The sequence below is a fragment of the Lissotriton vulgaris genome, chromosome 10, assembly GCF_964263255.1.
Source record: "Lissotriton vulgaris chromosome 10, aLisVul1.2, whole genome shotgun sequence".
Lineage (NCBI taxonomy): Eukaryota > Metazoa > Chordata > Amphibia > Caudata > Salamandridae > Lissotriton > Lissotriton vulgaris.
Window position 1 is genome coordinate 367,435,815 of NC_141698.1, and position 26,020 is coordinate 367,461,834.

At 46.5% G+C, this 26,020-nt stretch overlaps 1 protein-coding gene across 5 annotated transcripts in view; it reads right to left on the reverse strand.

Moving 5' to 3' along the window:
* RAB11FIP3 (RAB11 family interacting protein 3) overlaps window positions 1-26,020 on the reverse strand; it is a 531,587-nt gene that overhangs the window by 142,432 nt on the left and 363,135 nt on the right. For all 5 annotated transcript variants that reach the window (XM_086941175.1, XM_086941173.1, XM_086941176.1 and 2 more), the window contains exon 5: window positions 5,211-5,402. In XM_086941175.1, the coding sequence (XP_086797301.1) occupies window positions 5,211-5,402 (192 nt within the window). The remainder of the gene's footprint in view (window positions 1-5,210; window positions 5,403-26,020) is intronic.

Consider the following 26,020-nt stretch of genomic DNA (forward strand, 5'->3'; position numbering starts at 1 on the left):
CTTTGCCCAATATTGCTAAAGAGCTGATCATGTTGGAGGGTGCACACGTTTCTAGTGTCTTAGATCTATTGTCAATTTATTATCAAGTTCTGTTGAGTGAAGAATCAAGCCATTTCGCTTCTTTTGTCATGCCATTAGGTCTTCTGTTTCACAAGAATACCGCTTGGGATAGCATAGGTGGAAGCTGGTTTTTAATGGGTGATTCGGAAGGATTTGGAAGGTATCAGTCAAATCATATTTTTCCAAAACAACATCTTAGTCTATGACAAAGACAGGACAGATTTTCACATGGTTCTGGAAGAAGTGTTGGTGAGATTGTGAAGAGCGGGTTTAACAGTGAAGAGAGTAAAGTGCCAGTTTAGAGTTGGTATGTAAGCTTTGCCATTCTATTTCAGGAGAATGCATCAGTCCTAAGGTGGATTGGGGGAAACAGTGTTCAAGATGCCTGTAATGAAGGACAAGGAGCAGCTGAGAATTTTTTGAGCTGATGGAGTATTACACCAATTTTTTTTTTAAATAGCATCTTTGAATGAATATTGTATTTGTAAAGTGCTCGATCACTCGACAGGAGCATCCTGGTGCTACCCCATCAACACCAACTCTAAAAGGGAATAATAGCCAGACTAGTGTACAACGGCAGAAAAAGTACATCCAAACCCTGCTATATTAAAGAGTGGCACAGAGCGTCTGGCATCTGAAACATCCAGGTCGTCAGAGAATTTATGAACCAAACTTTGTTCTTTAGGAGCCGAAGCGAGACTGGTATTTGATTACAGACTTTCATTCCCAAGGCAATAAATGATTTGCCTCCTTGGGATTTAAGTCTAAACAAGGGAGGTTTTAACATCTTAGCATTGGATGATCTGATTGTTCCCCGAGTCCTGTAGTGGCAGAGCCTATCAGTTAAATATTAAGGACCTGGGATGTGAAAAGCTCTGAAAACCAAAACCAGCATCTTAACTAACACCCACTTATGAATTTGTAGACAGTATAGATCTCTGAATGCTTTAAAAGCAAAACTGTGTTTGGGAAGTTTGAGCACCAGTCTGGCCGCTGAGTGTTGGACCATCTGGAGTTTGTGAAGCAATTGTTTGGATGTCTAAGCTTACAGACTATTACAATAATCCAGCCTCAATGTTATCATGGCAAATACGACAGTCTTCCTAGCAGCTAACGGGAGAAAGCCGAAGAACTCTTTGAAAGATTTGATCAATGAAACACAAATACCAGCCATTGATACTGCTTGTGGTCAAGGCGTTAGAATGTTCTCAAATTTAACTTCCAAGTATTTAGCTGCTTCTACTGTTGGAGGGGGAGGGGGCACAGAGTCTGGACACCATGTTAGGAGACAAAACAGAATTGACTTCCTGAACAATAGAACTTCTGCCTAGTCTGTGTTACATTTTAGATGTTTTTTTTTTACATCCAATGAATGATGTTAACAAAACTATTTTTTTTAACTCTGTTCTGACCCAAAAGAACCCTTGTCCAAGGACAGGATCAATTGGGTGTCATCTGCATAGGAAGTAGTTGCAATTCAAAATACTGTAATCAAAACTATTAATGGGACCATATACAATAAGGAAGGGCTGAGAGAGAAGCCCTGCGGGACACCAAAGGCTAATGATTTTCATTGTGAAGCATATAGATGCTGTTCTCTGTTAAATCTTTGGTTTATCTATTGAGGTAGCTACTTAAGAGAAGTGATACATTTAAATATTAGGATGATTGCTCAAGGGCTTTTGAATTGGTTCACTAGGAACTTAATAAACTGCTGCCCTAGGACACTTTGACGTCTACAAAAGGACAGTTTTGACAACGGATGCAAGCTCACGTGGGTTAGGAGCAGTGTGTGCAAAAATTGTTAAGGGTGAAGAGAAGGTGGTGGTGTTTCACTCTAGAACATTGAAAGTCAGAAGTTTACTATTCAGTGAATGAAGCACTGGCCTGCACGGGGGCAATCTGACATTTTAAATTCTATTTGTGGGGGTCAGAAACTCCCTAGTGTAAGAGTAGAGAGTGTAGTACTTTCAGGCTAAACAAGTGGTGGAACGAGTGAAAGAATTTGATTTTGAGGTGAAGTATGTAAAAGGGGCCAGGAACAAAGTGGCTGACTGTCTTTCGAGGTAACCCGTGGTAGGAAGTGGTAAAATGTGGTTGTTAAAGAACCAGGTGTATTCTGGGTTACTCAAGATGTTGTAAAGAAATCAAAGTGGGAATTGGCCAAGGACAGGGATGATGTTCTCAAGAAAAATTAGAGGTTATGGTGGGAGACGTTGGCCTAATTCAGGGAATCTAGGTGAGTGTGAGAAACGGTTTGGCATTGTTAAGGATGAGTTGCATAGGAAAGGGGTGAGTTGTGCAGGCGTGACAGAAGGGTCCCAGGATGGCAGGAGAAAAAAGTTGGTATTTTTAGCACATGAAGGACATTTGGGAAGGAAGCTGACCAAGTCAATACAGAGAAAGCTGTACTGGTGACCTGGCATGGACAAGATGTGTACAGGGATTGTAGTTTATATGCTCAAGCAAGACTGTTAGGTAGGCACCTGTGTGTGTTCTTTGTGAGCCTTGGTAGAAGTTAGGAGTTGACAGGGTGGATCCTTTTGAGTTACTGGATCCATCAGAAAGGTATGTGGCGTTATTGATCGATTATACAACCAAATGTGTCACGTGTAGCTGTTTTGTTAGTGTTACTTTGAGGACAACAGTGAATTTTCTTACGGAAGAATTCTCAAGAGAAGGCATTCCTCTGTTTTTGGTGAGCAATTTGTCTAACAGGAGATGAAGGATTTCTTGGAAACAATGGGCATTGAACACCTCTGGACAGCATTATACCTACCTCAGGCCAACGGTCATGAATAAAATGGTAAAAGGGTGCGTTCAAAGGGCTGTGTATAGGAAAGTGCCATTGAGCTATACTCACAGGGAGACTTTATGGACACACATGACTACTCCATATTTGGTGTCAGGAATATCACAGCTTTGGGGCTTGAGGGAAAGGAAGGCCAGTGCTAAATTAACTTTTGGACTGTCAACTTTGAGGGAGTCACGAGGTCGGGGAGTGTAGGAAACAATGTTAGTGATTTTAACAGTGGTCTTTCAGCAGAGACTCTTTGAGAAACAACAGGGCACCTCATCTATCAAGGAGTCAACAGAAGAAACCGATGGTTCAAATACTTTGTCTATTGTTTTGTGAAACACTGGGGTGACATTTTGAGTTCTTATTTTGCTAAATGTTTACTTATTGTAGGTTATTTGTCCAGGATGTAGTTTGCTAGTCTATTCAAATTATACTTAAATTATTTCAATTTTCCAGAACATAGTATGTTAGGCATTTGCGGGTTTTGTTGTTTAGAATAGTGATAAGGGAGATGTGTTTTTAGGTATTCATGGGGGCGCACCAGAATGAGAGTCCAAAAAGAATAAGTAGAGAAATGTTCTTTATTTATCTTTGTTCAGTAGAAAAGGCACATTAATAAAATATATAGTGAGATCAGCCAACGCGTTTCACTCCCTACCAAGGAGTTTCTTCAGGGCGCTATGGATATTTTCGGTAAGTTGTCCTTTGTAGGATCCCTCTGTGATCGCACTGTATTTTCTCGGTCGTTATTCCAGCCTATTTCTTTAAAAAACTTTTTGGAGTATCTATCTTCCCTTCTCTTTTCTTGTTGTAGTGGACTTTGTAGATCTTGTCCAAAAAGGTAGTTCTGGTACTTCAAAAAGAAACCCGTCCCTGGTTATGTTTGTTCTAGGTGGGTGAAGTGCTGTAATGACCGTCGTCAGTTTCGGCGTCTCGGCATGGCTGGTTCCAGGGAGATGTGTTGTAGTTTGATCTTGCTGCATGTTGATGTAACGTTCTTTGCTAAGCATTCAGTTCTGTTCTAGAATGTGAGTGGAGTCAGAGAGCTTTGCGGAGCGGAGCTATAAAGACCGGGTAACTTCTAGGTGATGTCTGCCTCATGAATAAATAGCTTGATGCTATCCATACTAGCAATATACTGCAATATATAGACTTATTTTTATATAAACACCATGTGGTTCATTATCCTTTAACTTACACTATTGAATAAAGTTGGTGACACAAGCTGCTTTACTCTCCATCAAGACAAGACTGAAGGCTGCTCTCCACACCAACCACTTTGAGAGCTCTCAATGGTTATTAAAGACTACCAAAATCACCATAAGGGTTGTTTGGATTAGTGCAAAGTGCATCACTTGAGTAAGGGTGCACCATATACTAAGCCAGCCTCCTACACTGACACAGCTGCATTTTTCCCTGGCATTTTATGCAGTCTCTGCTTAAGAAAGATTCAGTCCTAAGGTGACAATGGTCCTATTTTAGGTGAGGACCAACATACATTGTAGAATCACCATACAGTAAAAATGCTCATTTTAATTTGGCATTTTTCCAAACTCTTTCCCGTACCACCCCAACTTGCAGTGAATTTATATGGTTAGGAAAACTGTGATAATGATGCCAGGATGAAGAACAAAGGATTCCCTGATGGGTGGACGTGTGATTTCTTGTAACCTTGCAGCCAACAGCAACACAATGTCTCAAAACTGCAACCTTAATTAAGTCACTGAAACATAACCGGGAAAGGGAAGAATCAAAAATTTAACAACCACAAATTGCCCTCCTAATACCAAAATGTACTCCTCATGGGACCAATGACTATACAGGATGGTGTTGATCAGTATCAACAGAATGCCCAGTACAGCTTTGCCCTTTATCCCAAAAGCGTTGGGCACATTAGTAGCGACCTTGGTGAATGGGTTTCTGATCAGTTTCTTAGAGCAGCAAACTTTGTTATATCAGAAAATTAAGAATTAGTGGTTGATGCCTCTAACCTCTCTTGCAAATTACAGGATTTATGGATGGGAAATGTAGACCAAGAGTCTGGAGCTTCGGGCACAGTGCCATCTGGATGAGGTATGTGTGCAAAATGTGAAAATACTCTTGGAAATGATAATGAAAAAATCATCATGAGACTTATAGGTATTATCCATGCAGGAAGGGAAAAACAATATCTGCTTGATTGGGTTTGACAAACTCACATTTAAATGTATGTCTGATCTTTCTAAAAAGAATGGAGAAATGGTAAATTCATCATAATTTGTTCCTTATTCTCATACACACATGCTAATGTTCGCATCTATCCCGCGACCTCTTCTAATATCACAGCACAGAGCATGGGGCTTGGTCTTACCTGGGAGAAAGTAGAAGGGGGTTGTCCAATGCGTCACCGAAACTGGATTCACCATTGCAGAGAGAACTAGAAAAGACGTCTGGCTGATTGCCTTCACCATAATCTTCAAAGTGTTCCTCCTCTCCGCTTACCACTGCAACCATGGAATCTGTATTGAGGTCTGTGGTGAGGGACAGCTCATCCAAGTGTGACCTACGGCAAAACCAAAACACAAAATCATTATTGATGGTCTTATGTGCATCATACAACCTGGGGGGACATCTCATCAAAGGCAGCCTCCAGAATGTCTCTGCATACATGGCAGGAGCAAAAGGAAGGTCTCTGAATGTAGCTAGGAGAGTTATGACTGCACTGTTACATGTGAGCATTACAGGAATTATGTGGCTGCAATTTTAATGAGAGGTCACAGTACACCTCCTTAACTATGTCTTAAGACTGGTCACCAGATAGGTCACCAGCTTAAGGGTACCCCTGCAAAGTGGAAGTTGGACATCTTCAGCCACAGTTCTACAGCCAGCAGGAATGATAAGACACCACTTTGAATGGTTAAACAGCATGGTAAGACTAACTGAATTTATATGAACTAACCTTAAGTGCCCAATACCTATTGGTGTATTTTTGCGGATGAAGAGTGCATGTGGGCTTGAGCATACTTAGAAAGGAGACCAGAATAGAGTAATGTTGCGAGTATTAGAGTGAGCAATGGAATACTCTTTTTCAGCAAATTAACCTGTTTTGGAAAGTTCAAAAGGGAAAGTTCAACACTGGATATTTCTTACTTGTGCTCTTCATAGAAAATAACACTATTAAAGATTTAATGCCTCAATAAACAAAAATGTATACGATTTTGGCAATTTCCACACACTCTAAAAAAAATTTAATTTGGGCAACATTGCACTTATTTTTAAGGTTTATGGAGAAGTGTGGCTCAGGGGTTAGAGGCGGCAGACCCGGAAGCTGAGATCGGCCCTGGACCAGGGTTCAATTCCCCGCCTTGGCGGGTCTTGGGCTGAAAATTCCACAGACTCGATAATTCTCGCTCCGGTGCCTTCTCGACTCACTGGTTCACACTCTGTGACTCTGGGCAATAGCTTGCTTAATCTCCACAACGGCCCCTCGCGGCGGGATGCCTGGCTTTCACCTTGTGGATACCCTGCCTGGGGTTATCTCACATGGGAATACCAGGACGGGTTCCCTAAGCAAGCGCCGGGAAACCCACTGCGGGTAGCTGTGCACTATATAAGCTCAAATACATTTACATTTACATGGGGAAGCAAAAGCAGCTATCGATATTTTTATATAAGAAAGCCGAAACTTCATAATGGGCTCATCATAGGGGTAATAGTTAGTTGCAAAAGGAGGCATACAGATGCATAAGAAATGGATGGATATGCTTTAGTAAAAAAATAAATTTTGGTATTGAATTGTGTTACATTGACATATAGCTCACATGATAGTTCATGAGCTGTGACCCAGTCACCAGATGCAAGAAGAGGGGGGACGATAACTGACATAAGACATCAGCAAGTATTGCGTGGCTTGAGGCTAGAAGACTTAGGTGGTGATAATATTGAAATATCTGCAATATTTCGGAAGAATGAAAACGAGAAAAAGATGTTGAGCGTAAACATTGAGAAATATAAGCAGCTCTAGATGTTGCATCCTTTTCGTTAGTGAAATTCAGGCTCTATGAGCCACTGAACCATACACAGTATTCCATAGTAATAGAGTGGTTATGAGAACGCACACCAGTTTTCTCCTTAACGTGGTTTTGGATTTCCACATTAACCAAACTATTTCCTTACCCACTTTTTCCCTAATACTTCAATGTCAGCAGAAAAGTCATTGCATTCCCTGGCTGTTATAAGAGTCCTGAAATTCTATCTAGACAAAACCAAGGATATAAGTCAGTCAGACAGTCTTCAGAAATTATGGTCGAACATGTACATGTGCCTTCTTCTAAAGAATTTATTCCTAGATGGATTGTATCAAGTATTATTCTTTCATACCAGATAGTAATCAAGTCAGCTTTATTTCGGTTAAAAAACCATAAAATGGCATAAGAGCATTTATAATAAACATGTGAAAATACATAGCGTGGCCACCACTGTACATGAGACACAAATATATGTGATATTTACGGCCACCAAGGGACTTTGTACAAAAATACATAAGGTTTACAGAAAAGCTGTTCCTTGACTACATTATATTAGTCCAAAAATACAGCTCCAATGTATAAAATGCTAGTAATACCCAACTTCTCAATTGCTTAAATTTGCCCCCAAGCTGGCAAACTAGCTGATTCCACCCAATAAAAGACTGCATGTTACTAGATGCACTGTATGAAAAAAACCACTTGATTTGGTAATAATAGCAAAAAACAAGTAGAACATGGTAACATCACCTGTAAAGCAGCAAGACACACCATACCAACGTTTATAGCAAAGATTTATCAACCTATGGAGCCTGGAGAGATAGTAGGAGACTCCCCATATCATTATATCGGCTATAGCAGCTGGTTAAGAGGGGCTGGCATCAAAACCTTTATCTAGGGTGAGCACAGACAACAAACCTTCACAGTCCACCATTTTAGACTGTACCCCTCTAGACATGGCGTACAGAGACTTTTCAAACATGACGCTAATTTCCTCATTTACCCTAGCATCCCAATAGGATGCCATAAGTTCCTGCTTTGTGAGAATTGTAGTGGCAACTCCCTCTAGCCCACACTAGCTTAACCCCAATTTCGCCAAGGAGCTATGCAGATAATGTATCCAATGAATTTTGTGATTGGTATCCAGGGCCATCACCTCCTTAAGGACTTCAGCATACATTTCTGGTACAAAAGGCAAAAGAGAGAGACTATTCCTTGAGAACCTAATGAGCTACTCGAGAATATTTATCATTTTTAGGTCTCGACTATTCTATCCCGCAGGAATAAATAGACAAGAGTAATGTAGTTGAAACAAACTCTCTGACCAAGAGGATTCCAAGCTGGATTCCTCCCAATGCATGTTGTCTAATGAACCGTGACGCTTCGCCAGGCGCGCGCATGGCCTCACTCACACCTCATTCCCTCCCACTCGCTTGCTCCCCTGCTCTCCCGCCCCCCCACCCGACTTGAAAGGAAGCCTTGCAACCTTTGCTTTCAATCACCCCTCCTTTCTCCCCCTGCCCTACTGCTCACATTCCCCCTCCCTTCTCCACCAGCCCTTCAAACAGTCACGAGTCACCACTTACATTCCCCCTCCCTTTTTCTCCAGCCCATCTCGTAACCTTTGCTTTCAATCACCCCTCCTTTCTCCCCCTGCCCTGTTTGTCAGTTGCATGTGCTTGGACACTTTTTATTAAAACTCGGTGTTACTTATGCGGCTCTGCTTGTTTTACACTTGTGTCTTATCTATCTTGAAAGTTTGTAACGTGCCATTTCCTCACTCGCCCAAGATTCTTTCCTGCTCCGAGGTTGCCCGAGATTCTTTCCTGCTCCGAGGTTGCTCCAGTGACCCGCTAACTGCCGGCCACCATGTTTTCCCGGAAAACCTCTTCTTGATAGAAAATACTCTTCTCCCGAAAGCTAAAGTTTGCTTCTGCTTCCGTTTACATGGATCCTGAGTGTTTTGCAACACACATTAAACTCTTTTGCGGTTTCCTTTATTAAGCAGATCTGAGAATGCAGCACTGTTACTTCCAAATAAATAACTTTTATTATTTTACTCCCACACGCCAGGGTCCAGGGAGATGAGAGTGAGAGAGACAGCATGTACCGGAGCCAAACCCAGCGGCATGCTGTTAGTGGGCGGATGGGCGCCGGTGGTCGAAGGCTTTGCTGGACACAAACAATGGAGCAGTGGAGGGATGTCCCCTATGCATTCAGTCACTCGTACGGGATTGGCGTATAGAGTATGCTGTGTGTTTATCTATGCTATATCCTATTGAGTGCAGGTTTTAAAGGCTCTTGAAGCGAGACGCTCCTGCTCCCCCGCCCCCCCCACCCGACTTGTTTTCATTCTCAGCGCGCGCTTGGCCTCACTTCCCCTCCCACCTTTAATTACCCCAACATTCCTTTCCTCCCTTGTTGACCGGCAGGCCCAAGCCCCTATAAACAGGCAGCAGGCAAGTTTACTTCATTTGTGCACCTATCATCGACTTAAGTGTGTAAATGTTTTTGTTTAGCACATTCTGCGTAGGTAATCGATCAGCTATATTACGTAGAGTCCCACCACTGAAAAATATGGAGCCAATACATTTGCACCCTTTTTGCTGCTAGATTAAAAAAAATGGAACAAATATCCTCTCCTGTTGCTTGTGCTACGAAAGGATGTTTGTAATGTGGCAAAAATGTAGTGCGTGGATTTTGTTCAATTTCTACTTATTACATTATATAAAACACAGCAAACAAAACATTTTGTTCTACTTTAAAAAGGTGGAAGACGGTACGGATTTTAAGAAAAAAATGTCATTGGCTTCTTATTATGTAAACTTCAAACAGCGGAAAAATAATTTCTTCAGTTTTTGCTGCAAAAATATATGACCAGGGGGGCGTGGCTTGGCGGGCGAAGATGGCGGTCGCAGCCTTGTAGAGCTCCCGCCGGCCCGGACTTAATCCGTTCATTTATCCTGGCCCCCGAGCCCGCTGTTGATACCCAGTGGCTGGCACTGATCTGGTGAAGTCTCCTGTCTGCTCCGGTGTATCGATTCTGCATTTCTCCCCTTCCTGTGATCGGTGGGAGGCGACGGCGACGTGCGGCCTGGTGACCAGCCGGAGACCGGGGTCCTCGAGTTTCGAGACGCCTGGTGGCAGTCGCGGACTGGCGGGTGGAGGTGGCATCCTCTGCGCCGCTCTTGGCTCAGCTCTACTGCTACGGACGCCTGTGGACCACGACAACGCCACTCGTTCCTGCGCCTTGGGCGAACAATTTTCCCCTTCGTGACCAGAAAGAGGCGACGGCACCGTGAGGCCCCGTGACCGTCTGGAGACCGGGGTCCCAGAGTTTCGGGTCGCCCGGTGGCGGTGGCGGACTCGCGGGTGGTGGTGGCATCCGCTGCTCCACTCTTGGCTCGGCTCTACAGCTACGGCTGCCTACAGACCACAGCGACGCAACTCCTTCCTGCGCCTTGGACAGACGCTCGTGGCGACGAGCGTGGAGGAGGCCTGTCCCGCCTTGGTGAAGCCGGGACCTCGATTTTCGCGACCTCGGGCCTGTGCCGGTCTGCCCCCTTCCTCCTTTGAGACTCCGATACCGACGTCCCATCCAGCATTTGTGGCAGTACCCAAGGGTTCCTGAGCCTTGTCGGGAGTGGTCCCCGCCCTGCCCAGTGTGCGCCATGACCAGGGATAGAGGAGGTGGCCCGCCTAAACATGGCCCTATCGATAAGTTCACAGGGCCTAGTGGTGGCTCTGGGGCGGCCGGTGGCGGCGGTGGCCCCGGACCGGATAATGCAGCGATACTGGCGGCCATCACCCAATCCCGGGACATGCTTGATGCCAAAATTGGGGCGGTAGGAGCGGATGTTACGCTGCTACGCCAAGACCTCCGCAACGCGGTGGAGAGGATCGCCGGGGCTGAATCCCGCATCACAGTGACCGAAGCGGACATTGGCGCCCTGAAGAAGAGTTTGGCGGAGGTGGAGGGTGTCCAGAAGACACTGGCGGCCCGGGTGGAGGACGCCGAAGGGCGCGCGCGGAGGAACAACCTCCGCTTCATAGGCTTTCCGGAGCGGTGCGAGAAGGACGACATGGAGCGGTTCTTGACCCAGTGGCTGGAGAGCTGGCTCCCCGAAGGGACACTGTCCGCGTGCTTTGTTATTGAGAGAGCTCACAGGGCCCTGACCCAGCGGCCACCGGAGGGTGAGCGCCCTAGGCCAGTCATCGCCCGGCTGCTGAACTATCATGACCGCGGTGTTATCCTGCGGGAGGCGAGAAACAAAGGCTCGCTCACCTTCGAGAATCATACCATCATGATCTTTCCTGACTACACGAAGATGGTGCAGCAGCAGAGACAATCCTTTGTGGCCGCTAAGGCCAAGCTGAGGGGCCTGAAGCTCCAATACTCTCTCCTGTATCCGGCCCGCCTGCGAGTGGTGTACCAGTCCCGGACGCATTTCTTTGATTCACCCGAGGAGGTATTCCGCTGGACCGACGAAGCAGTGCGACTCAGACCGCATGCCCAGCCGGAGCTGGTCCCAGGCAGGTCCCAGGGATCATCGCCGGAGCGGACGGATCGCCCGAACAGGAAGGGCCGCCATCGGAGGTCTCGCTCTAAGAAGAGGTCGGCCTCCGCCAGTGCATCGCAGACGGGTGGTGCCAGGGACTCGGAGCACTCCGATACCGGCAGCTGAACATTGCTGGGACTGGATCTTATTTGCTGAGTACTGATTTGCCCCGCATTGACTGGTGAGACTGTTCTGTTATGACTTCCGTATGCCAGTCAGTTCTCCTATGAGGACTCCTGTTACTTTTCATGGGGACGCAGTGGGACTCGGGGGGCACCTTTTGTGGGCCTCAGACCCTCACGGTTGTGAGTGTTGTTGGGGGGGTGGTGAGTGTGTCTTGGTTGGGATGTTGGGATCCATTGGTATGGCGGGCCCTGGGTTCTCTGTTCTGGACCCGGGTCGCTCCATGCCGCGACAGATACTTCAATGTTCTCTGAGGTATTGGGGTGGGGGGTGCGGGGTGAGGGGGGTAGTTCTTTTGTTGCTGATGTTTGGGGGGGTCTGGTTCTGGGAGGGGTTGCTGTGTGTTCGGGCTGGGAGGGTGGGACCGCACGTGTATGTGGCTTTTGATTTTGTTGCTTTGTGGGGTGCGCCAGGGTGGGACGGAGGGCCGGGTACTGGATCCTGTGTTGATAATGGCTGATACTGTGACTATGTCTCCTCAAAAGACCCTGCGTGTTGTGACGTGGAATGTGAGGGGTATCCTGGATAAAATCAAGCGTGGGGCTGTGCTGCGTTGGGGGAAGAGAGAGATGGTGGATGTGCTACTGCTTCAAGAGACCCACATGCTGGGCTCCAAGGCCCTTAGCCTCCAGAGGTTTGGCTTTCAACAAGTATATCACGCGGGCTTCACGAGGGGCTCGCGGGGGGTGGCAATCTTGGTGCACCGCAGGGTGGCTTATGTACATGAGAAACAATGGATTGATCCCCAGGGCCGGTATATCTTCATCAAGGGCCTGTTGGGTACCGAGCATGTGGTTTTTGGTAGTGTGTACGCCCCCCCCCCTGCAGTGGGCCTTGTCTGAGCGGCTCTTTGTGCTGTGGGATGAGATTCCGGAGGCACTGACCATGGTGGGGGGCGATTGGAACGAGGTTATGGATGTGGGCCTTGATCGCCTGAGGCGGGTGCCTGTTGTGTTGGATCCCCCCCCTGCTGCTGCTCCCACCAAACTGTGTGCGACTGTGAGTGGCCTAGGCTGGGTTGATGTGTGGCGACACTTTCATCCTGCTGTGCGTGAATTCACTTATGTGTCGGCGGTACATGGGTCCTTCTCGAGACTAGATTATCTGTTTGTACCGGGTGCCTGTCTGAGTCAAGTCAGAGATGCCGCGATACTCCCCAGAGGCCTCTCCGACCATTCCCCTGTCCTAGCTACCATGACCCTCCCCTCCAAGCGACAGCCATTTCGTTGGCGGATGTCGTCTTGGCAGCTGCAGCGGCCTGAGTACGTGCGTCACCTACGCGAGGCGATTGATCATTTCTGGCGCGAAAACTTGGTGGGGGATGTGGACGCAATGGTGGTGTGGGAGGCGCTGAAGCCCACGCTCCGGGGCATTGATATAGCTTGGTGTGTGGCAGCTCGGCGAAAACATCGGGAGGCCATTGTGACCGCTGCGGCCCGCGTGGAGGAGCTGGAGCAGCGTGGTCGGCTCGGGGGCGACAAAGGTGTTGTGAGGCAGCTCCTGCAGGCCCAACAGACATACGCCTCCGTCCTCTACGAGGAAGCCCGGCAGGCGTGGCTCGCCACGCGCAGCAGGGTGTATCAGTGGGGCGACAAGTCTTGTACTATGCTCCATAGGCTTTGTCAGACGACCTTCCAGCCCCTGGTGTTACCGGGTCTTGCGGCGGACGACGGCTCGGTCATGACCGATCGTGATTTGCTGGCGGCTAGTTTTGCCCGTTACTACGAGGCGCAATACGCTCCTCGTGATCACTTGGAGACGGACGAGATATCTGCGTAACTTGACGACCTGCTACCGCAGGCCGTCCCTAATGAAACCAGAACCTCCCTGGAAGCCCCGCTTACGGCTGAGGAACTCGGGGAAGCCCTTGGTCAGTTAAACACTGGTAAGGCGCCCGGCCCGAGTGGCTACCCAAGCGAATTCTATAAAAAGTTTCACGTCCAGCTGGGACCTCACTATCGCCGTGCTCTGGAGGCGGCACGGGCTCAGGGGGAGCTACCGCCAGACTGGCGTCATGCCGAAATCGTTGTCTTCTTGAAGCCGGGCAGGGCACCGGATAGGCACGACTCTTACAGACCGATTACCCTTCTCAATATCGAGGCCAAGATTCTGGCCAAGGCCTTGGCGAACCGCCTCTTGCCTCACATTGCTGACCTGGTCCACCCCGACCAGGCTGGATTCATGCCTCACAGGGCCACCCGGCATAATATTCGACGGGCGCAGGTAGCGGTGGACGCCATGGGTGCTAGAGATGAGCATGCGGCACTCCTTCTGGCGGACATGGACCGAGCCTTTGATTCGGTGAGCTGGGCGTATCTGTTCACCCTGTTGGCCCGCCTCAACCTAGGGCCGGTTTTCTTGTCATACGTACGTCTCCTCTACACTAACGTTACGGCCTCGGTCCGTGTGGCCGGTGCTACCTCTGGGCGCTTCCATATAGGTCGCGGTACTCGGCAAGGTTGCCCGCTGTCCCCGTACCTATTTGCCCTTGCTATGGAACCCCTGGCGTCGCGGATACGGATGGATGCCCAGCTGCGTGGCTTCACGTGGAATGAGGGCTTGGTGGATAGGATTGCATTGTATGCGGATGACGTCCTCCTGTTCCTCACGGATTTACGGCATCGGGTCCCCGAGTTCTGGAGATCATGCGGGCGTTTGGCGAGGTCTCGGGTCTTCATCTTAACCTGAACAAATCGACCCTGTGGGTGTTGGGTGGCGGAGTGGTTGACGACCCCTGGGCCGCAGAGTTGCGAGTGGCGACTGATGGCCTGAAATATCTAGGCGTTTTCCTTTCGGAATCGCGGGCCGTGGCATGGGCGCGTGGAGTCTTGCCGGTGTGGGAACGGGTCCAGGCTGATGTTAGGACTTGGTCCAGAATGCCACTCACTATCTTCGGGAGATCGGCCATCTTCAAGATGGTGGCGCTTCCGAGGCTCCTATACCAACTCCAGAATTTCCCGCACCCCATTGGCCTGGAGTGGTTCCGTCAGGTTAATTCTGTGCTAGGCCGCTTCCTGTGGGATGGCGGTGCGGCCAGGGTGGCCTTGAGGACGTGCTTTCTGTCCACGTACTGTGGTGGCTTGGCCACCTCGGACCTCCTCTCCTACTACCAGGCTTCCCAACTGCTTGTCCTCAATGACTGGTGGTATTGTGACAGGGGTGATCCGGCTTATGCCCTGGAATGATTGCTCATGGGGGAACACACGCTCCACACCATCCTTTATTCGGCTCGCCTACGTCGTGGGTTGCCATCGGTCACTAGAGTGGTTTTTGCGGTGTGGCGGCAGTCCCTACGCCGCATGGGATGGTGGGGCAAATTGACAGCTGAGACGCCGCTCTGGCATAACGGCGTGCTACCGGAACTAGCGGCCCTGACCGGGTTTGAGGGCTGGGAGGCCATTGGGGTTACACAACTGGGCCAGGTCATGTCCGGCACCACCCTCAAATCCTTCGAGGAGCTCCGCACAGAGTTCCAGATGCCTCAGACCCAGTTCTTCCGCTACCTCCAGCTGCGGCATGCCCTCACCCCGAGCATTGCCGGCCTCGACTCCCTGCCGGAGTTTAGCCCAGTTGAGGCCAAAGTGTTTATGGGGGACCTGGGGGACAGGAAGGTCTCTAAGATCTATCAGACACTTGTTATTCATTGCTCCTCCACCCTACACTCCCTTCGGGAGGCGTGTGAGGTGGACGTGGGCACCCTCGATGAGGACGATTGGAGGGAGGCGCTGGAATCCCCACGCGGAACCGCCATTGCTGTCCGGCTCCGGCTGATTCAATTTAAATACTTGCACTGCGCTTATTATACGCGTGAACGTTTGTGGAAGGCTGGTTTAATTGCATCCCCGGAGTGCCTGCGTTGTGGGGTGGTGCCTGGCTCCCTGATGCACACGGTGTGGTCGTGTGGCCGACTGACTGGGTTCTGGAGGGGTGTGTGGAGCTGCCTGGCCGAGGTCCTGGGTTGGGATCTTCCTTGTACCCACCGGCTGGGCCTACTGCATATTATGGAAGGGGTTGGGGGCAATATATATAAGCGTCACCTGTTGCTCTTAGGGCTGGTGGTGGCTAAGCGGGACCTGGCCCGGGCATGGAAGTCAGTGAGGGCCCCCCCCCTGTCTGCATGGAAGGCTGGGCTGGATTATTTTATGGGTCTGGAGAGGCCGATATTTGAGGCGAGGGGTTGCCCGCGCAAACACTACAAGATCTGGAAGCGTTGGGCCGACTACCGTGGCCTGTCCTTGGACCCCCCGGCGGAGCAGGAAGAGGACATTTGATCACAGTGACACTTTTGGCCTGAAACGGCAAAGCCCTGGTGGCATTACACCCACCTATTCCTTTTACATTTCCTTTTCCGTTGCTTTCTATACACGTGTGGTAGGGGGGGTTGGAGGGGGTGTGTCTGGAGCGGGGAGGGAGGAGTTGTGGGCTAGGGCGGGTTGCTGGGGAGTTTTTATACTGAGCTTATGTCGACTCTACTCCATCCTCTATTGCCTATGTAATTGCTACATTGATATTGTTGTGGTGATCTTGGTGTGTGGAGATACCACATTCTTGATGCTCATTTGCTCAATAAAATTGGTTGTGAAAAAAAAAATATATGACCAGTATGGATTGCTAACAAATAATTTTGCGTAATTCTTTTAAGAAAACAGTAGCAAAAGATGCTTAATGGATTTGCTGGTTCTAGCAAACAAATAATCACCCACATCTTTGTCATATTAGAAAGCTAAAGTTTGCTTCTGCTTCCGTTTACATGGAACCTGAGTGTTTTGCAACACACATTAAACTCTTTTGCGGTTTCCTTTATTAAGCGGATCTGAGAATGCAGCACTGTTACTTCCAAATAGATAACTTTTATTATTTAACTCCCACGCGCCTGGGTCCAGGGAGATGCGAGTGAGAGAGACAGCATGTACCGAAGTCAAACCCAGCGGCATGCTGTTAGTGGGCGGATGGGCGCCGGTGGTCGAAGGCTTCGCTGGACACAAACAATGGGGCAGTGGAGGGATGTCCCCTATGCATTCAGTCACTCGTACGGCATTCGCGTATAGAGTATGCTGTGTGTTTATCTATGCCATATCCTATTGAGTGCAGGTTTTAATGGCATGAATATCTTCTGCTGATGCAGAGCAAGCCAGACTGGGACCAAAACAAAAGCAACAAGCATTGTCAAAGCCAACAGCCTCGTCTTTGTGCCCATGCGTAGAACAAGTATTGTCAAAGCCAAAAGGTCTAGTCTTTGTGTCCATGCTATAGGTGTCACATTGTCAAAAAATAAAAGTATTACCATTGTAAATGACAAAGTTATTAATTTCACAATTTTCAAAAATAACACATAAATAACAAATGTGTCATGTACAGGACAAATAACTCAAACTTTCCTAATGCGAGACCTATTGCATTGCAAATGCTTGTTATATCGGGTTAACACTCACAGACTTTATGAAATGTCGACTGTTAGAATAAAGTGTTGCAGCAATCAGCACATGTAGTTTAAGTTTAGGATGTAGTCTATTTTTTCATACAGGATGCTATCAATCATAGTAATCCTGTTGAGCAGCTTATCAATCTGTTTGATTTAATTGTAGTTCTGCTGAATATTTAACACCCAGCACTGCAAATAGATATGTGGTATTTACTGGAAGAAACGAATGGCGAAGACTGTTTTCTAAAGTAACACATTTTTCTACACAGTCAAGTGCACTAAACAAACAACTATGAATCCTACAGCTTCGTGAAATGCCCAGTTTTGCTCACACAGAATCTCCCATCATCAATGTGGAACTTCCTTGTAAAAACGAACAATCCCTCTGGATTTGGATTTCCAAACGTTGCTCCAATACAATATTTGCCAGTAGTATACATGAAGGTCAGATTTACTGTTAACTACTGTTAGTATAGCAGTAAACCTTTTAAAAATTAATTTAAGTAGAAATCTCTGCCAACATGTTTTTGTGACACCTAGAAAATGAGACCGGGATACAGGCTGACTCACAAACCACCTTACTAATAATTATAGAAGGTTGGGGCATTCTGATGGAAGTAATTGCTTTCCAATTAGAAATTATGCCTAGATCTTTAAAAAGACTATATTTTGTACGGAACCAGCCCATGGAAAAATAATTTGTAATGGGGATTTTAGTCCTGGGCTGGGGTCCATCGACCCTGGCAATTCTACAATTATTTATTACCCATCTGTTGAATCTCTGAGGACTAAATTGGTCTAACAGAAGTAGGGACTATCATTATCGCTGTGACTGATCTTGACCTCCCTGTTCACGAGAGGAACATGAGCAATGACATGAAAGACCAGCCTACTTGCCATTCCTCAAGCGAATTTTACACCAAATTCCGGATTCCATACTTTCAGGAGAGCGCAGATTCTCCAAGTGATATAATGAGAGAACCAGAATTTCATTAAAGATACAGATGCTAGCATTTTACATTAATCTTTTATTGCTACTCCATGTACAGAATACACAAACTACATAGGAGGGGGTCTAAGGGCTAGTTTACCGACTCATACTAGATGCATGCCCCTGAACTATCTGATTATACACAAAAGAGTATCTAGGAGTCTGAAAGTGAAATCAGATCACAAACAACTATTGACGTGACAATTAAGCATGGGGTGGTAGCTATGTTAACCAGTTGCACCACGTGATATAAAGACACCACATTCACGTGAAGCACATTCCCAGGGTGAGAATTTTCCCATCAGTTGTCTAACTGTACCACCATATTTACATCATTTGGGTTCTCCTTACCCAGGAGTCAATGCAGTCACAGTCACACAGAACAAACAGGAGGACTGTGAGAGTAAGGAGACCCACCGTTCTTTATCTGGTGGGTCGAAACAGTATCTTGGGACAACTGAAAAAAGCAGTGCAAGTGAGTGTTTTAGTGAAAATATAAAATTAGGTGAGACTGAGTAGAAGGAAAGTTTTTAATGTTTTCTCTCAGCTCCCCAAGTCTAAAAAGGTGTGAAAAGCAGATTTAACAAAATATCTGCTTAGCGAATGGTCAACATGTTTCTGCATACAAGGAAGTGCCTATGCATTCATCAGGACCTAGTTCGTGCTACTGCTGTACAATTAGTGATAAAAATAAAAAGGAAACATATCAACTGGTTGTCAGGTGCAGATGATCCACCACAGTCTACAAAATAAAACCATAAATTTCTTCTCGCGCTGCAAGGACCCCCATTGTGGACCTGCGTTACTGACCCTCCGATCGTCTGGTTCAAGGCATTGCCCTAACTGATGAATTCCTCAATTCGCCTGTTTCTTTCACCTTTGACAATAATATATCCCTGAAATTCGTGCTGAAATCCATTTTCAGCCCCGCCCCACTGTGGTGTCAATTGAAAGAGTAATTTCTTTAGGAAATCATTGTCTGTCCTGAAGATGAACCGATATTGTGTATGGTTCGAAACGTCGTCGACCTGAATGCACTAAATGCATAGTTGACTAGAATTGTTCATGCATATGTGTATACTTGTGGATTGTCTATTTATGATTTATGATATCTAGATGACCCAACCTTGCCTGTTACTTTTACGTTTTGTTTGTGCCCCCCAGTGGGTTAGTCGGACATCGGCTGGTGTCCCACTTCCATCACACTGTGTGTCATATTTCCTTGTGATCTTCCTTATTAAGTTATTAAACTGTCCGGCTGGACAACTCTTAAAAAATATAGTCCTATTTAGTCTATATTTATTGTCTTAACAATTTTCCCTTTAGTCTAAGGACCACTGTTCTTTGAAAAAAATCTTCCTATAGACAAACCATTAATCAGACAATGGCCAGCTGCCACAGCGAATCTGCTATTTTCTCTCTAAGGTGCGTGCTAGGGTGCTCGCACAGCCTCAGTCTACATGCCGTGCATGAAGAGATGGAGAGCGCACACAAAATTGAAACAAAGGCAAACAATTATTACACCAAGTGTGAACTGGTCACTACCTTTCTCAAGCTCTTCACCACAGAGCCATTGCTTCAAAGACTCTAAAGCATGTCCCCAGCTGGTTTAGGGCAGCAGGAGCTGGAAGAATTGCCTGATAATCTTTTTGAGGGTTGGGATAATCATTTGGACGGTTGGTATGTGTTTATGTTGAAAATGAGTAAAATACAAACACTAGAACAAACTGATTACTTGAATAGTTCAGAGTGGCTTTATAGCAGTCTATAATTATTACATAAAGTGATGGTGATAGAGCACACAAAGTTCGATGTCCGAGTCAAAAGGCAGTAGATTATGTTTTTGGAGCTACTCTTTCTCCCTTAAGTACTGACCCAGTGCGGAAGAAAAGTCAAATTTACGAGCTGCTGCAAACTTGTAAACATAGTTCCTTGAATTAGCAGGAGGAAGACGAAAAACCTATTTAAACGCCCATTACATCCTAGTACAGCAAGTAGTGGGAAGCAAATAAAATATAACATTTTTTAAACAGTTTTGTTTCAACCTCCAGGGTGCAAAGACCTTTTTAACCAGAAATCAGCTTGCCTCACACGTTACTGATTCTGCCCAGGACCACAAATTTGTCAGATGACCTCAGTCCCATTTCAAATAAAATACAGCAAACCTTGTCGAAAGTATACTTTAGTGCCTTTTAGTTGACTCAAAAAAAAGTGAAGACTTTATTGAAAGAAGAAGAAATGTATGCTTTTGGAGATATACAGAAGACTATACCAAAATATACCTCATGCGGTCGCCTTCTTTTCTAAATGCCTTACTTATTTCAGACCTAATGCGGAACTGTACACATAACATCTGTGCTTCTTAAGGAAGCATCTTCCTTGTGCATTGATAGATCTTTGTAATTCCTACTAGCAGAATAGGAGGAAGTGCTTCTGGTGAACGGTTTTCATTCCATTGCAAAAGCTCCACTTTACTAAATGGCAGAAATACAACCTGAGGGGACACACCCTGCGAAGTACGCGGATGTCCCCCACACAGAGGAAGACTCTAGGTGAATATGATAGGTAGCGGAGTCCCCTCTGCCCCAAAGGGCAGGAGTCAAGATCTGTGACCCACCCCTCTCCCTGCAAGGGATGCACAGACATGTGCAAAGACCCTGGAATGGAAGGATTGCGGTGCATTGGCAGACTTTTGTATTTGCCCAATGGCTAATCAGCAATGGTGCTGCGGCAGCAGTGGAGAAATGGGGTGCACTAGCAGAGTTGTGAGTTTACCAGTGGTAGAATAAAAGGGTTGTTACTGCTGCATAGAAGCATTGAAGTGGGTTGAAGTTCCCTGGCAGAGTGTTGTGTTTTGTGTTGAAGCTGAACTGTCCCTGTCGGTATAGTGAAAAGACGTGTACTGGTAGAGCTGTGCACACACCAGAAGCACAGGATACATTATTGTGCTGCTGCAGTGAGCGACTGAGCTGCACAGGCAGAGTTGTGTGTCTTGTGATTAGTGGATCACCAGCATGGTGTGCTTTAGAGAAGGGTCAGACCCCGATCCTAACGGCTAGGGCGGTCGACCTCGAATCTGGGGAACTGGGTTCGAGTCTCGGCAATGACGCAGAACATCCTGTGATTCTGGGCAAATCACTTAATCTCCCCGTGCCTAACAAAAATGAGTGTGTCCTCATGTAATGCAACTGGTGCTATGTAAAGCGTTCTGATACCGGATTCGGGTCAAGTTCGCGCTATATAAAACTCTGTTAAAAAAAAATGCAGCAGTGGAGGACCAAATGATGTGACAAATTTGCCAACATTTAGCATCAAGAAAAATTCACATTTTATGTCAAAGAAAGGTAAATGATTTTTCAAATTACGTAGTAATGGCAAATTAGGCTGCACATTATGTGTAAGTATTTTCTAGGTATTTTGGCATTTTAATGCCTATTGATTCAAAATGAATATCAATGCCAATGCAAAGACACTGGCTTCTAAAGAAAATAATATTGACATTCAACAGATACTGTTCAAAAATTTATTAACTAACTTGTTGGAATTGTGTCCTTGAATGCACTAGAATGCTACTTTTACAACATCCTTTTTAGGTCGAGCCTAGAGCCAGCGCAAATGCGCTGCTGTGCGAGACTTGTGGGAGAGTAGCAAATAGAAACCCAACCCACTCTCCGTGCATATTTGCCATTGGCTTGTGTCACTGTGTGTCCTAAATGCTGGCTTCTGATTTGTAAAGATGTAGTCCCTTCTTAGTACCGCCCCCTCTTCATTTGTCACCTCCAAGGGCGACATGGCCCCTTTACTTCGGTTGTTACGTGGTACGTGTTATTTAGACTTTGAGCACTATTTTCTTTAATTATGTTTCCTATTGCAGGCACAACGTGCTTTGGTGCCTTCTTTAACCCCCCCCCCCCCCCCACCCCCCCGCCCTCAATCCTGATGTCCGTGCCTTCTCCCCCCCCTCCGCCGGCCCTCCCTCCCGTTGTCGGTGCCTACGCCCCACTCTCCGTGTGCCCTCTCCTCCCTCCTGTTGTCCATTTCTCCCAAACTCCCGCCCTCCCGTTGTCCGTGATGCCAACTATTTCCAATGCAATAGGTCTCGCGTAAATGCGAGACCTTTTGCAAGTCAAATGCTTGTTTCTTTTTATGTTGCAGTTTTATATGGCTTAAACTCACCTCAAAGCACCGCTGGCACGCCGCATTCTGTAGCCCAGCGCTGTTTCGAGTGGTTTACACTCCTAACTAGTTTTTAATTGTCACTTTCAGCGCCAGCATTTATTGCCCAGCATGAAATAATGAATTTACACTACCCTTAACTGACGGGTAAGTGTTCCACTTTTTGCAAAAAACAAGCAATTAGACAAGTTTGACTTAATGTACACACACTGACAAGCCCTTCTGCTTACAGATGAGGAAGTTAAATGCCAGCACTACATCGGAGGATTAATTCCCGCGCTCCGCAATACCTTGCTGGTAAGCTCTATGTCCCACGGTTACCTTGTAACCTGTTTTTAATGATCATTCTGCACAACACTGATCCTCCATGTTTAACCCTTTAACTGTGTAACACAGACACCACAGCTTTACCTAGGTTGCCCTACCCTGTCCTAAGGAAGACCTGCCAGCCGAGGCCCCAAATAACCCTCTGAACCCCAAGATGGGTCCAAACGTTGACGCCCATATCTACTTAACCTGGATCACAAGCCCTCAACTCTAACGTGCCACATGAAAACAAGTTACTTACCTGTAACTTTGGTTCCCCTGTATTGGTAACTTTCATAGATTCCCATGCTTTGTATCATTCCCCGTCGTCAGCCTGGGAGCCTCGGTAAATAGAAAATACTGTAGCAGTATGTACAAAAGAGAAAGTAAGGCCTAGGCCTCATCTCGTTTTGTAGCCTATCTACCTCTTTTTGTAAAAGAGAACAAAACTTTGCAACAACCAATCAGATTAGCCTCACCCCATAGAACCCTCCTGAGAGATCCTCAGAGCCTCAGATTTTCGCAGCCGTTGTATAACAGTAACAACCTTTGCTAAAGGCTGAGCTTTCCCAGGGGAGGAGGGTGGGCGCATGGGAATCTATGAAAGTTACCAATACTGGGGAACCAAAGTTACGGGTAAGTAACTTGTTTTCTTGCCCCAGTATTGGAACTTTCATAGATTCCCATGCTTTGTATCAGAGTAGCTAGCAGCAAATCACAAGTGCACATTTTGCTACATGTGTATTACAACATCTCAGCATAACTGTCTTCATATGACCATATATACCTTGTAACAACACATCAGAAAAATTATGTGATACAAAATGTGCAATCATAGGAAGGAGGGATAGAAGGGAAAGCTCACCTCTCATTGGAAAAGATTCCTCAGGACTGCTTGTCCTAATGCCGCTTTGCTCCTTATGAAAGAGTCCAGGCAATAATGCTTTGTGAATGTATGGGCACTGCTCCATGTGGCCGCCCTACAAATGTCTTATATAGGGAATCCAGCAAAGAGAACTGCTGAAGATGAAACTGATCTTGTGGAGTGAGCTCGTACATGTCTCTCCAGGGGCTTTCCTGCCGCTTTGTGGCAATAATGAATTGCACTTGAAATCCAGCGTGAGATTCCTTGTTTTGAGAGAGGAAGTCCTTTTCGAGGTGCCCTAAAAGCCACAAAAAGTTGAGATGATTTTCTAAAATCCTTTGTGCGTTCAAGATAACATTTTAGACATCTCTGGACGTCCAAGGAATGTAGCGACCGTTCTGCAGGGGATGTATGCCGAGGGAAGAATGACTTTAGAACCACTGGTTCGTTCAAATGGAAATCCGAAGGGACCTTTGGAATAAATTTTGGATTGGTCCTTAAAAATACAGTGTCTTTTTTGAACTGTAGAAAGGGTTCTAGAATGGAGAGAGCTTGCAACTCTCCTACTCTCCTAGCTGAAGTCAGGGGTAAAAGTAGAGCTAATTTCTGAGACAAACATTTTAAGTCCACCCTGTGGATTGGCTCGAACGGAGGTCTCATGAGATGAGCCAGAACCACATTGAGATTCCAAGCCGGAGGTGGTGGCCGCACTGGAGGAAAAAACCCTGAAAAGACCTTTCAGGAAATGCTTGATAATTCTAGCCGCACAGAGAGAAGGACCCAAAGCTGATCTTCTGAATCTTGAAATACCTGCCAGATGTACTTTGATGGAAGAATGAGAAAGGCCTGATTTAGCCAGCGATAGAATGTAAGGCATTATCTGATGAGGAGCTGAAGAGAATGGATGGATGTGTTCCCGATGACACCACAGGCAAAAGCTCTTCCATTTAGCACGATAGGTTTTATTTGTACTTGGTGCGTGAGCTTGAGTTAATATCTCCCTACATTCGTGATGGATATCTAAGCTGTGGAATACTCTGTGCTCAGGAGCCAGGCCTTCAAATGGAGAGAGCTTGGATCTGGGAGCCTGTCCCTGGGACATTGTTAATAGAGATGGAATGGGACAAAGGTGAAATGGATGGTCCTGAGAAAGCAGGAGAGGTTCTGTGAACCAGAATTGGTGAGGCCAGGCTGGTGCTATTAAGATCATCCTGCAAGGTTCCATCTTTATTTTCCTGAGAAGCCATTGGATTAGGGGATTTGGAGGAAAGGCGTAAACATATGCGCCTAACCAAGACATTGAAAGAGCATTCCCCAGTGACCCTCGATGGTGATTCCTGCTTGCATAGATTCGGCATTTCCTGTTTTCTGGAGTCGCAAACAGGTCAATTGTTGGAGTGCCCCAACGTTGAAACACTTCCTCCAGAATGTCTTGATTTCATTCCCACTCGTGACAGGCTATTTCAGACGACTCAAGGTGTCTGCTGTTGTGTTGAGAGTGCCTGGTAGATGCTCTGCTGAAAGATCGACGTTGTAGAGAATCGCCCATTCCCATATCTCCTGGGCCTCTTTCGAGAGCAGAAGAGACCTCGTACCTCCCTGCTTGTTTATGTAATGCATGGCTGTTGTGTTGTCCGTCCTGACCAGCATAGTTGCACCTTGAACCTTCATCAGGAAAGCCTGCAAGACTAGGCAAATCGCTCCGAGTTCCAAGAGATTGATATGAAGAAAATGCTCTTCTGGGTTCCAGTGACTGCTCACCTGGAGGTCTTGTAAGACAGCGCCTCAGCCTTCCATTGAGGTGTCTGTGGTAAGAATCTGAGGGGATGGAGCCAGGCTGAAAGAGAGACCTCTCGAGATATTTTCCTTGATAACCCCCCAACCTGCTGCTTCTCTTATGAGAGGAGTGACCTTTATCTTATCCTTAAAAGAACCTTCCACCTGGCGCCATTGCCTGTCTAGCTGTTCTTGCAAGGGACGCATTCGTAGTCTGCAATGCGCAACTAATGATATGCAAGATGAGATCGATCATAGAAAAGACTTGTATAGACTAACTGACAGGGATCGTCTCTTTTGTAAATGGTTGGCAGAGAAGATTAGCTTTTTCTGTCTTTCCTCCGAAGGAAAAGTCTTGCAGCTTCTTGTATCCAGAATGGAGCCAAGGAACTTGACCATTCTGGATGGAAGAAAGACTGATTTGTCTTTGTTGAGATGCAGACCCAGGTGATTGAAAAGTTGGATGCAACTTTCGACTGTCTTTGTCGTTGCTTGAGAAGACGGAACTTTTATCAACCAATCGTCTAGGTAAGGGAAAACTTCTAGCAATTGTTTCCTTAGGAATGCTGCTACCGGGGCCAATACCTTTGTGAATATCCGCGGAGCGGATCTGAGCCCGAAAGGCAGTACTTTGAATTAAAAGTGCTCTTGGCTACTGTGAAGCGTAAATATTTTCTGTGAGCTGGGTAGATCGGACCATGGAAATATGCGTCCTGGAGATCCAGAGTCGCCATGTAATCCCCTGGATTTAAAAGACGCAAGACGTCTTGAAGAGAGACCATTCAAAAAGAGTTTTATGAGATAGGTGTTGAGCTCCCTCAGATCTAAGATTTGGCGCCACTTTTCCTCCGTCTTGTGAATGACGAAAAATCTGCAAT